This window comes from Solanum stenotomum, chromosome 3, assembly GCF_019186545.1.
Source record: "Solanum stenotomum isolate F172 chromosome 3, ASM1918654v1, whole genome shotgun sequence".
Lineage (NCBI taxonomy): Eukaryota > Viridiplantae > Streptophyta > Magnoliopsida > Solanales > Solanaceae > Solanum > Solanum stenotomum.
In genome coordinates, this window is record NC_064284.1 from 38,316,507 (window position 1) to 38,330,851 (window position 14,345).

At 33.2% G+C, this 14,345-nt stretch overlaps 2 protein-coding genes across 4 annotated transcripts in view; one reads left to right on the plus strand and one right to left on the minus strand.

Moving 5' to 3' along the window:
- Nucleotides 1-14,345, minus strand: part of LOC125858376 (serine/threonine-protein kinase Nek6-like) — a 1,100,283-nt gene that overhangs the window by 752,570 nt on the left and 333,368 nt on the right. The window lies entirely within an intron of this gene.
- The window catches only part of LOC125858378 (uncharacterized), a 43,302-nt gene continuing 41,060 nt past the window's right edge, over nt 12,104-14,345 (plus strand). The window contains exon 1 of one of the 3 annotated variants that reach the window (XM_049538137.1): nt 12,104-12,776. In XM_049538137.1, the coding sequence (XP_049394094.1) occupies nt 12,294-12,776 (483 nt within the window). In that variant the 5' untranslated portion in view covers nt 12,104-12,293. The remainder of the gene's footprint in view (nt 12,777-14,345) is intronic. The other 2 variants (XR_007445733.1, XM_049538136.1) reach the window with 2 other exon arrangements.

Here is a 14,345-nt window from a genome sequence, read left to right on the forward strand (position 1 = left end):
CTAAAAGATATGACCATTTAAAGTTGACCCTCACTCCTAACTTAAAACTAAAAACTGCTTTTAGGGGACTGTTTTGAGGGTCTCGGTTCTAAATGATTTCATGACCTAGCTTAAGGTCTTGCTAGCTTATAAAGGTGATTAATCAACTAGCTAATCAACCCCTTAAGCCCTTAAACAACACTCCAAACTTCAACGACAAGACCCTTACAACTTACTAGTTCAAACGACTAGTTTCCGGACGTCACTGTCATTTCTCATCATTTCATCAAGTTCTCAACTCCAAACTCACATGTGAGGCTCTAGTTTCACTAGTTCATTTTTTTTTGGGTCGTTACAAAGACTATAAACCAACATATATTGAATTCAAACTTAGCTTAAATACGGGCATTATTTGTAACACCCCGACTTTTCAAAACGTCTAAATTAACTTGTACCTTCGTGGAAAGACAAAGAGGGTGAGTAATACATTAAGAATGATGTGGTATGTCATATTTTAAGTATTCAAATGTTGTATCTCAAGTTTTGAAGTAAGGTAAGTCGCAAAATAAAAGTTGGCGAAAGTTATCGTAAGTTCCTTTTTAAAGATTTCTCTGAAATTTGGGTCAAATATCTTGAAAGGTTTCTCCCAATATATAGAGAGTTATGGGTCCCACAACTAATTAAATCAAAGGTCTACGAGTCTAGTTTCCAAAGCATCAAACAGTTTGTTCATACGACTTCAGAATAGAGAGATATTCGTGTTTTCGCGAGACTGCGCAAGCAGGCACGTGAGGTGGGTCCCCTAAATGGGTGGAAGCTTATAAGATAGAATCTTCTTCATTCAAACTCGTAAGAAACCCACGAAAATTAGAGAAATTCTCCTCAAATCATCCTTGTGTGTTCATGATTTCTTTTTGGCTCCTCATCGAAAATTGCCCTACTTCGCGAGCTCAACATTTTGGTATAGTTTTCATGGTGAATTGATCGGTGTAGCTCCGTGGAGGTTGTGGCAGCAGAGTTTTTTCAGTGGTTTGATTTTATTTAAGTGTTCTGGGCGTGTAATGAAAGGTAGGAACCATCTTTTATTAGTTTATGGATACCTTAGGTCTTGGATAGTAATTTACGATAGGAATCCGTATCGATTGTCGTAGTAATTCCTGTCCTTAATTATTGATTGATTTTACCTTTTTTTAGTGTTGTATAGGTGCGGAAAAAGGTATTTTCAGCATAAATTATAAAGTAAAAGGTATGTTAAGGTTATTCCCTTCGTTCGGCATATTTCCTTAGAGCTTTGGAGTGATATAGTATGGTAGTTAATGTTGGTGATCTTGTAGATGTAATTGTGAATGGTTGGTTGATTGAGTGGTTATAAACCCTCATTATGAGGACTCAAAATCTGTTAAGAACGACTCTGAGTTAGGAACGACTTGGAAAAAAATATATATATATATATATTATTTATAGCTAAATTGCTCACCTTTAGCTTATTCAATTGTTTATTGTCACCCTTGGGGCTATTGTGGTTAGTTGTTGAGCTATGAACTGCGTATGGGGGTTATGATGTTGTCTAATAGTACTATGTTATTGCCTAAGAGGGCTATGTGTTGCCCACGGGGTTATATTGATGCCAAAGAGTGTTATGTGTTGCCTACGGGGATATTTTGACGCCAAAGAAAGCTATGTTTTGCCTACAGGGCTATGTGATGCAAAAGAGGGCTACGTGCAGCCCATAGAGCTATGATGTTGCCTAAGAGGGTTATGTGGTGCCTACGGGGCTATATCGTTGCCAAAAAGGGCAATGACTTTCTTACAAAGACAAAGGGATACCGATAGGGTTACATAGATTGATTTGACATCTTCTAGGCTTATGGGTCCCTAGGTAGGTGGTATGTTGTTTGTACCTACCGAGCTTATGAGGGCTTGGTTAGGTTGCTGTTTGATCATTATTGTATTTTTTAAATTCAGTTGTGGGTTAGCATGCTTATCTAAAATTGATTTCCTTACCTGATTGCTTTTGGTATATTATGATACTTGCTGATTTAGTCTATAGCCTTTCATACTCTGTACATTATTTTGTACTGACGCCCCATTGCCTGGGGGCGCTGCATTCATGTATGCAGGACCCGACAAATGACCCAGTAGACCTCCTCAGCAGCAGGATTGACTTCTATCTTATTGGGTAGCCCCTTTCCTCCGGAGCTGCCAGAGTTGAGAGATTTGTTAGCTTTTGTTGTATATATTTTTATGGGTAGGCTGGGGCCCTGTCCCGCCAATCTTTACTACTCTTAGAGGCTTCCAAACTAGTGTGTGGGGTGTACAACTACGTTATGGCCATGTTGGCCTAGTTTGTTGGTTTGTTGATGCTTGTTAGCTGTTTGATGTATTGTATTGATATATACCTGCTTTCAGTTTCGCTATAGAGATCATAGTGTCCTTGATGGCCCAATCAAGACTTCTGTGCTAGTTGACTATTTATTTATATGAACTCTTGGGAGTAGCTGTTTCTTTTATAGATCTGTTGACAGGGGCCTTGCCGACCGAGGGCTTAATTTTAAGCCGAGATATACTTGTTTGTTTTCTTGATTGCATGTGGCTACCATGTGCTAGTAGCAAATGGTTCAGAAGGATCGACTCAGGCTTGAGTTATGGCATTAGGAGCCAGTTGCGCCCCTTGAGTTTGGGGCGTGACATTATTAGCTTCTAGGCATATAAATATGCCTAAGATCAACACGCAAACCTTACTCCCTATCTTTGGAGGTAAAAAGGTTGTTTCCGATAGACCAACATCATAAGCACTGACTGAAATATGAAGGAAACCAGCGACAAACTTATGCATGAATCACTTTACCAGCATCTCTTACTGAGTATTGTAACCCGCAATCCCAAAATAACACATTCCACGCAATGCAAATAATTACATCAGATCCTTGAAGTTCAAGAAGCTAACATGAACAGAATACTTGAGGCATTATAGAGATTGTGTAAGTGTTTATATTGAATTTAAGCTCGATTCATTTGTAGATTTTGTTGAATACATATAATTTGTTGATTGTCATTGTACTTCTTCCTAAGCAAAATGTGGTGGTTATTTTCATGTATTTTCTATTTGTAATTCCTATTTTATCCATGAATACTTATTTACATCTTCTGATCTATTCCATTCACCTGGTCCTGGTAATTGTAAATCTCACTTCTTTGCTATACTTCTTTGGTCTTTCTTTTGTTGTGTCTTTGTTCTTTTTAAATTTCAAATTTATATTACCTTCTTCAGTTAAGTCAGCAGTTGAAGTTCTTTTTGCATCAAAGAGGCATTGTTGCTATCGCGCCATCTGCAAACAAATTCTACAAGCCATAACCCAGCTACCAATCACCAAGTCCGACCAACTCCTATGAAATTCTTGGAACTTATCGCTTATAGGATAGTTTTTACCATTTTGTGGTGATTTTGTTTGTCAATGAATTTAAAATGCCTCTTTAGATTCATAGTTGTTTGACGTTTATCCGCTTTCTAAAGATAACATAAGTTTCTCTTTTGTTGTCAAGGTGCATCATGCAGAGTAGTGACAACTAAAGAACTATTGTGGTATTGCTAGGAAAACAGATGAGTCCAGTTTGATTAAGCATTAGGCAAAGACAACTTGATTGCTGGTTATAAAGTTGCCTGAGGTAACTGAAAGATTGCCCATCAACGAAGGTGAGGTGCCCTGCATGAATGGTCTACAAGGAGTCAATTAAAGAACGAGCCTTTCACACGATACGGTTTGCAGGTAAGTTTCAAAAGGCCTGTGAAACAATTGTAGGTACAACAACAAATAGAAATGAAAAAATATGAACAATAGTAGTAGAATTATCATGCTGGAAACTGGAAAAATCCTTATAACTGTGATTTGTGAACTCTTTTAGTGTTTGTTTTCTTTACTAAAGAAATTAGGATGAGAAGCTAAAATTGATTTTCTATTATTGTATCAATTCTTAAATGGAGAAAGTGAATCACTTCAGTGTGAGCTGCAACATACATCAAGTGTGGTATTAGTTGCTAAATAAACCTTTGACTTGGTCTATCTACTCAATTGAGGAAAAAAGGTGGCAGAGCTTATTTCACAATATTTCTAATACATGGCACTTCTAGAAATATAAGTTTGCGTGCAAGACACTTCGATCATGGAGCCTTGTATGGTACTGAAAGTTGGTGAGATTTGGGTTGTTGAGGTTCCCACATTCTAGTGGGTTATTGAATATTGCTTTTGAAAATTTTGTACATTTCTTTCGGAATTCTTCTCTGTGTATATGTGCATATTTAATGAAGAGAACTACAAGAAAGTGAAAACTGTAATTGCTAAATTCATTGAGAAGATTCACTATAGCAAAGGCGCAACGAGAATTCTGACGCTTATGTTTTATGGTTGGTGAGGAAATAGAAATCATGAGAATCGTTTAAGTTAGATTGTTTATCTGTTAATCTAAATGTGTTAATTTTCTTCATTTTTTTTTCCTTTCAAAAGTGACTTGTATTCCATTTGGTGAAGGTTCTTGAATATTTTGGCATTAGTTCTAACTCTCCAAATTTGATTATTTCTTGCTACAATACATCTAATTAAATTGGAAAATTAGTAGTCTTAGCTTCTCATACCATATGCATATTTAAATCTTGATCCAAGATGAAATTACAAGTCATTTATTCTATTCCCTTTTTTGTAAGTGTTTGTCGCACCCTATTTCGAATCGGCCGAAACAGTTCACAACATAATGTGGCTGACACTCTAATTTTGGAAAAAATTGTTTTTTGTTTGTTTTAGAGTCGCCACCTAAATTTTAAGGAAAATATTAGGAAAATCATTTTTTTAAAATATGTAAATGTAAACTCTGTTTTGATTTGCGAAACCAGTGAGATTCAGGGTAAGGGTTTTGGTTACTCGAGGATAAGGTGTTAAGCACCCCTCAGAGCCTATCCAAGTCCTTAAACTCAATTTAGGAAAATATGATTAGGAAAACTTGTTTATTTATTTTTTCTTTTATGATTAAACGATACAATACAAGGTAAGACATATATATGTCTTATAAAATATATTTAATAGTAGTATTGTAAAATAAATAAATAAATGTACTTAAATATATGATATATTCATATAAAAAAAAATATATATAAATAGGTGTATCATAATAAAATTATCCTAAAAATATATAGATGTTGAATTTGCGAAAATCTATCGTCCTATTAAGACGTAAAAAATAAGATAGTAGTTGAGTGTAAATATGTAGTAATATGTGATGTGTAATTTGAATGTAAATATATAGAATGGAGTTTTCTAAAATAGAATAAAATAAATGATACTAGATGTTAAAATATCAAAATATTATAAAAAAGGTTTGTGATCTTAAGTATGGTATATACACATAGGTTGTTTAAAACATATGAATATTCATTATTTATTTATATGTTGGGAAAAATTGACAATAGATTATATGTAGTAAAATAATATGTATATGAAAGTGTAGAGATTTATAAATTATAAAAAAAATAAATAAGTAACTTCGTAAAAGAGATAGTAGAGTATAACAAAATAATAGGTCATGTGTAGAGAATAACAAATTTAAAATATAAAATTTATACCGTTATGTGTATGACATGTATGTATGTACCTTGTATTTGCAACCTGTGGCATATTTGAAATTTTGAAAGAGCATGTTAAGAGACTAGAGTTTTAGAAATATTTCATTCAAAGGTAAGAATAGACGATATATTTTATAGAGGGGTGATGTAAAGAGTATAAAATAGCCTAAACTATTGGGCCTTATTCTATAGTTATATTTTTTTGAGCAACTTACAAAAATGACTATATTTATAGGGTTATTGAAGTTCAATAGCTATAAGTATGTTATTTATAAAAAATAACTACAATTTATATCTTTTTCTAGCTGTATTTCTTTATATGTTTTTATTTTTCTATTTATACACTAATACAGTTTTAATTACAATAAACTAAATAAGGAACATATATTAATTGTGTAGCATATGAATACATTGAATTCAAATTGATATATCTATTTATAAGACTTAAGTATTAATATATATCAAGAATACAAGTATTTATAAAAACGTAATATATTAATATATCAAACAAGGTAAAGTATGACAATTAACATATGAACACGATAATTTGAAAAATGAATACATTGTTGTTATTCAAAAAATGAATACAATATAGTATATATATATATATGAATACATTGTTGTTAAACAAAAGATGGATACATTGGACAACATAGAAACAAGAAAAATGGAAAATAATAGAATGTGTAGGTATCTAAAAGTGTGTAAGTATTCGCTTGTATAAAAATTGATAAATACAACAAACGTCAATCTCTTTTTGGTCAAGTTTTTTCTGTAATACTTGAGGTTTGGTGTTAACTCATGTATTTGTTTATAAAAATATAGTATTACTGTATTCAATTATACTTGTATTGCCTAATCAATCTTTTAAATTGGATAGATTACTTATGTATCCATATATACTTGTATGCACAAATCACCATTTCAACTTGTGTTAATATTACAATACAAGTATCTATATATATAAGTATTCTACTATATACAAATTTGACAATCACACAAACCTCAATCTCTTTTTGCTCATGTTCTTCCTTTACTACTTTTATTTTTGTATAACTATAACCATTGTAATGGAGAAAACAAAACAATTTTTCAATCGAACCTCTATAAAAATAGATGAAAATGTAGATGGATACAAATATAATCTTCATAAAAAAGAGAGAAAAAATCAATTACATAAAAAATACTTGATGAATTCAAATCACAATCACACAAAACTCAATCTCTTTTTGCTCATGTTCTTCCTTTACTACTTTTTTTTTTATAACTATAACCATTGCAATGAAGAAAACAAAATAATTCTTCAATCGAACCCCTATAAAAATAGATGAAAATATAGATGGATACAAATATAATCTTCATAAAAAGAGAAAGAAAAATCAATTCAAAGATACTTGATGAATTCAAATCACAAAAATTGTTCCTAGAATCATCAAAAAGATCATAAATTAGAAGGAATATGGTAGGAAAATTTGAGAATATGTGATATAGTAATATTGATGAAAGAGAAAGTATATATTAATGAGGATAAAAATGAAAATCTGATCACATAAAATGTGCCTAGACATAATTAATTATCCTTGTAATAATAATTTTCCTATCTAATATTTAATAACTTTCCTATTATTTGTATATAATTAACTTTGCTATTTATTGTGTAGTTATATCCATATAACATAAAAAAAATAAACTATAGCTATTTATTTTAAATATATATTGATGTTTGCCATATTCTGTAGTTTTTCCTATTTTTTTTTCAATATATAAGCCTAATTCCCTACTTATTTTTTCTTTAAAAAAAATGTATATCTAAAGATTAATATATTTGCCTTAAGTTAGTTTCTAAATGTAATTTTTTCTTAGCCTTTAAACTAGTTGCAAAATATTTGAAAGTCCTAAGTGATAAGCAGGCCTAAATGAATATTATTTTAACCTTTATGTATCTCTAAATTCATTTGGAAGTCCCAACTCATGAATTTTATTTTTTTCTACTTAACTACCTAAATGAAAATTATTTCGCCCTTTAAAAATTTCAATAGAGAGTTTTAGACAATAAGTTTCCTACTCCTTAAGTGCCCAAATCGATATATACTTCTTTTCCCCAATTTTGAGACACTAGTATTATTTTAACCTTTGAAACTTTGTTTGGAAAATTCTTAAACTATAAGCCCCTTTCTCTTCAACTAAAAAATGTAAAAGGAGTATTATAGGTAAAATTGCTAACCCATTTCTAAAAAAAAGTTTTTGCGTCATTTGTTCCAAAAATGTCTCAACTAAATTCACAAGCAAACAACTATTGTCTCACATGAATAATCTTTAAAAAAGACAAGCAAGATATCAAAAACTTATGAGTGAAGGTTAGCCAACATATCAAAACAATATAAGTAGGACGACGAAACTTAAGAGTAAAGGTTAGCAAACATATAAAAAAAAATAAGGGCAACAAAGGGAAGACCGAGGAACATTAGACTCCTATTTACGAGACTCCAAGCATCGCGATGATCCTAATTGTTGTTGGCCTAACATCTTAAGCCAATAACGAGTTCCAAAGTAGAAACTCCAACTCTCCGGTTGCACATGAAACATAAGAAGAGGAAAAGAATTAGAAAGACTCAATATTGAGGCAGAGGATCAATCAAACAAAGTATGTCAACTTGATGCTTATGAGTATAAGTTATATTCCAAAAAAAAACTAAACAATGTGTCGTAAATGAGCAGCAAGCAAAGATGTAATATTATTATTTTATGAAGTATGTATTTCTATCTTAAGTCATTTAAAAGAGCAGTCAACATGTATTGGTACAAAAGGTCTGTTTTCTTTTCCTACTTAAGAAATATTTGTTTGTCATATGGGGAATGGAAGGTAAAAAAAAAATATATTTGATCCTCTCAAATAGTAAATAAGTAGGACTTAATCAAAATAAACTCAATCTGGTTATAAGATGAGATATAAGTTATGACTTAAGCTGAAACATAAAGGCCTACATAATATTTCTAAGGTTCCTTGGCATAATTATCTCACGATGGCATAGGCAGATTTATCACGGAGGGATGCTACATAATTCAAGCAAAGTGCAGGCATATATACCCTTAATCATGATTCTGTTTGAAGTACTTATAAAGTTTGAAAAATGAAAAAAAATAATTAAAATGACTAGGAATTTAATAATATAATGTTTATCATTTCCATCAATGGTTTCTTGAAATTTGAGCTTGACCAAAGGATTACTCTCAAGATACGACCTTCAAGCTATAACACATTCAAAAGAGACCAAGAAGGACAACATCTGACTCAAGATGCGAACATTGTATCAAGGAAAGGTATTCGGATCAGATTTTCCCTTTACCTGTAGCCCCTTTCCTAAGTAGAATAAAATAAAAAGGGAACCAACCTTGCTTAAAGGATTTAAGGAGAAAATCCATCTTCTTTAAACTATGTTGACAACTTCTAGGAACGAAGCCAATCTTTATATTTTAGCACAGAAAATATTCAACCTATTGTAATCAAATAACTTCGAAGACAATCAAGCAGTGTAATTCCCACCAATACTCAGTTTATGGAGAGTAGATTCCTAAAGAAAAATAATGAATTCAAAGATCTAAGGAAATTTCATACTTGCGACCCGGTGAGTGAACATAGGAACTAACTTGACAGATACAAAGAGGAAGACTTAAATGATCATGATCTTAAAGAAACAACCAATTAAAAAGTCACTCTCAAAGATGCAATTTCCAGGGGGTTGGGTACAAACAAACGACCAGAAAACTAAGCCTAACAAATTTGAATAATTTAAGGAAGGAAAGGGTATTTAAATGAAGCGACAACTACAATATTGAATAAATCTTCTAGATTTTTATTAATGAGTAGCATTTAAAACGAACTAATCTACACTTGGAAAGAAAAAGGGAACTATCCGATTTGCACCTCCCATTTCGGAATCCAAAATAGTTTAAGCAAATAAGGAAATAAGCGCCTATTTAGAGGTGATGTATCAGTAAGCCTATGAGCTGAGTTGAAAAGAGATTATAGTGAGTTACAGACATGACATTAATAGCTTAAATACAAGAGAAACGCGGCCAACATTCGAGTTATGCGAGGACATAAATAAATTGTAAGAGATTAGGCTAACAAGAAAGTTCAAAATAGCAGACAAACAGGATTCAAACCAGCAATGGTGAAACAGAACTACATAGTTAGCGCACTTAAAGTGGAGACCAGGTGAACGTCAAACCATTGCAAGCAAAGTGAGGCAGATATTTGGCTAGTTACATGGATACGAAATCAAGTTAAATGAATATAATGACCAACATATAACACTCAAACAACTCCACTGATGCTTGACTTATGCCTACTGGCCAGAGACTTATAAGAAAATGAAATTAAGGCAAAGACTAAAACAAGGGAACCAAAAACTTCATAATAACATACCCTATACCAAGTGTTGAACACATAACAACCACATAAAAAAAAATACAGGAGGAGACGAAATTACCTTCCTTGGAGCAGCAAACTAAAGCCCTGACGTCAAAGACTCCAACTTCGAATTCCTTTCCCGAACTCAAACTCGAGAAGCAAAGAGAAAAAATAAAGACAAACAAATAGTTGATTCTCGGATTGTTTTTCTCCCTATTTTGGATTGTTTTTGAGATTTTTCCCGGATGTCCTCCCCTCCCTTTCGAATGAGGCAAAACACCTCTTATATAGGCGAAATCCGGACTTCAAAATCCTTTTTTCGGTTTCTCAGACTTGAAATCTGTTCTTGGGTTTTCTTTCCGATGTAAAAAATAGGGAAAAAGGTGGGATTATTGACGGCCATGGTCGATAAAGGTGATGGAGGGGATTTAAAGTTTATAGGAGGGGGTTGAGGACCACCGGAAATTGCCATTTTCCGGCGGTCCATAGGCAATATCGTTGAGAAAAGTTGATGGGAGGGGGTGTAGCTATGAGGAGCATCTGGGGAAGAGACGTTCTAGGGAAAGACAAGACTGAAAAAGCGTACTATTTTTTGGAAAAGAAGAAAACAATTGGAATTTAATTTGGGCCGTCCGATCATTTGATCGGACGGTTGGTAAAAATAAAGAGTTTAAAAATAAATATTAATTATATATATATATATATATATATATATATATATATATATATGTAAAAGGATGAATTAATTAAGGCCGTTAGATTAGATTGTAAGGCTGAGATCAAATTTAAAGAAGCACAATCCATGTGCTCGCCTACGTGGAATACATGGATTGGCCGGTTTAAAAAGAAGGATTGCCAAATTTGCTCAAATTAAATTCATTTAAATTATAACTACTTTCTTTATTAAATAGCCATAAGTGATAATTATTTTGCAAGATTAACTTATTTGATAAAATTAGTCACTCTTAAAATTAAATTAATATAAATTAATAAATCATCAATTAACTAAGCTTTCTAATTTTAATAAATGTACGAAAAATATCTATTGCGACAAAAGGAATTATATTTGAATCAAAATAGATTCAATTCTTAAGAAGAACAAAATTTATTTAAAAAAAATGAGAAAGTAAGTAGTAATATAATATATTTAATTGTTATAAGAAATAACATTTAAGAAATAAATTTATCAAGTCAAATAAGTAATTAAAATTTTTGTATTCCTATGAAAAATTTCATAACATATATATTTTACTATTATTATTATAATTATTACTTATAGTTAAATGTGGAGAGCCAAAATTGGGTGTCAACAGTGTTCTTCAAGATTCTCATCTACAATGTCGATTATATGAAGTCAGAAGCACTATCACATACTTATTTGCAGATCAGCCTTTTAGAATGTTACCTATAACTATTACATATATAAAATCTTTGTTTGCTTCGTCAACTATTTGATCTCCATGGAAAAGTATTGGTGTACACACAATTTTTTCTCCATCGTCATTTTTTTGGGGTTAAAATTGATATTGTTTTATCCTTCAAAATTTTTGTACAAATAGGTCGATTTCTCCATCGTCATTTTTGCCATTCTAGTATTACATACAAGTCCCACTCCACATTTACTTACGACCCTATTGTACGGGCACTGCATTTCACGATATCGTTTCAAATTTTCAGGAAGACAGAGCTACACGCTAGGTTTTCCACACTCAACTTTTGGTGAGCCTTACTTGATCTCGTGGCATAATCTTTATTTATTCAGCTTTGTTAGCTTATGGCTATGCTGAGACCTTGTCCTAGTAAACATTGTTATTCATGTAATATTTAGAGGCTTCACAGATACACGAGTCTAAATGTTCACTTATGCAAACTCCATAAGTTTTTTCAATTTATTAGATTCTTATGACATGAACTTAAAGACAATATTTTATGAATAAAAATTACTTAATGATTTTATTTCATATATGTTTCAAGTATGTATATATCATGTAGAGCTGTTTTGATTGAGCAAGTTAAATACACCAAATGTCAGTTCGTGTGGGCCAAAATTTGGGGAGTGACAACGAGAGCATAGATATAGGAAACAAAAGGAAATGTGAGCATTGTTCACTAAAAAATGCACCAAAAATAACGTTCTGTCTAACCTACTGTCCAGGAAAAAACCGCGCGCGTTGAAGCACGGGCCAAGCGGGCTTTTCAGCCCCGCTTCTTCTCTCCCTGATATTCTTCCCATCACTACCATTTTCACTAGCTTTTCTCTTCCTTCCCTTCTTCTTTCCCATAATACCAATGGCAGTAACCGATGAAACACCATCACCCGCAACGATACCATCCCCCTCCCCAGCTTACATACACCCACGTAGAGAGCCATTCGAACACGGCCTATTACCGATCCCAAAGCTAATTTTCACCGACGGAACACAAACCCTAGGTCCGATTAAGGACAAGCTATTGTCCCTTTCGTCTGAATCAACTTACCGTGTTAACCTGGAATCCATTGCTGAGTCCCTTCAGATCTCGCCTGACCAAGCTCAACTTCTCCTTGAAACCATTGCCTGTGTTCTTCACTCCGTCTCTGACCCTCTCGTTACCGCTAAGCCCTCCGAGATTGGGTCTGTTGGTGTTAATGTATTTGATTTGGTTGTATTTTTGTACATTCAGAGTTACAAGAGGTTGCTCCCTAAAGGGCATAAGGATTCAGCTGCTGTAGCTGATGTTTGGCCCTCCACTTCAGCTTTCGATGGGTTCTTGTCTGCATTGTCACCATTGCAGGTGAGGATATTGTTCAGAACTCTAGCATTTTTTTGAACTGCTGTTTCAAAGAGAATTATAATTGAATTGATAATATATATTGAGCTTTCTGTGCATTTTTTGTTATCTATTGGAAAATTTTAGTGGTTAGTGGTACTTTGAGAAAAAGTACAATTTTGTAAGGATTTTAACGGATTGTTGATAGTAAACCATAAACAAACTAATACAAAACCCTATACATGACATTAGGATAGTAGAACTTAATGATTTTCACATTACATCCAAAAAATGGTACATAAGACAGGGAAGTACCTGAATGCTAAGTTGCTCGGACTCTCCAAAAATGTTGCTGCACCCGTGTCAGATCCTTCAACAATACACTATTTTTGGAGGATCCTACACGCACCCGTCGACATTTTTCAAGTGTCCGAGCAACATAGTGGTATTCTCTTGATTGATCTTGCGTGAATTGATTGATCTCTTTTCCTTACTTCTTTGTTCCAGAATAAAGTAGATGGAGTACTTTTATTTTTTTAAAAAAAGGGAGAGAGAGGCCCATCAGTTTCAAGGCATTATCTCTTTTTGAGAAATGGTAACTTTTCCATCTACATATCCACAAGTATACTACATCAAAGTTTAGTCCCCCTTTCCAAATGTATTACAATCTAGGAGGCCTATTTGTTCTTTTTGTTACAAATAGTCTAAAACTTCTAAAATATCTTCATTCTGTCCTAACACTTTTTGTTCACATCAAAAGTAATATAAAGTCAGGTAATTCATCTTAAAATTATATAAATTGCTCTACTTTCCCCAAAATATCTTTGATTCCTTTCTTTCCACACTGTCCGCCATATACAAGCTTGGACAATTTTCCATCTTTCCTCATTTGTTGTAGCATTGCCAACTCTAATCCAACACTTCAACACTCCTTCTATGTTCCTTGGTTTCACCCAAGAGATTTTCCGCAAGCAGATGAATAGTCTCCATAGCTGTTTGCCCGTTTACAGTGTAAAAAGAGATGATTGACTGTCTTGGTTTGTTCTTCACATAAGTAACATCTGGAGCATAAATGGTATTTCCTCTTCTTCATGTTGTCCGGTGTCAGTACTACTTCTCTGGTTAGCAACCATGTGAAACAATTGACATTGTATGTGATATTCCGGTATCCGGAATTCACAGTGAAAGCTCCTTTGTTGCCTACCTTCCATATTGTAGTGTCTTCTTCCCCAGTTAAGTTGTTGAAAGGGGCTAAGGTGTTGTATAGGGTACCTATCCTTTCCACCTCCCAATCATTTAAATTTCTCCTGAGCTGAAGGTTCCAACCTTGACATGTCCACATTTTCGCAGCAGTGGCCTGTTGCTGAAAGCTTAATAGGTGTAGATCAGGGAATAACTGCTTCAAAGTTCTCTGCGCTATCCACTTTTCCTCCCAGAATGCCACTTTTAGTCCATTCCCCACCTTTAAGTTTATTATGGACAGTAGTAATGGCCACAGATTCGTAACTGATCTCCAGCAACCAAAGGAGTGGTCACCATTTTGGTAATCCATTTATCCTCCATTTCATACTTTGCATAGATGACCTCCTTCCA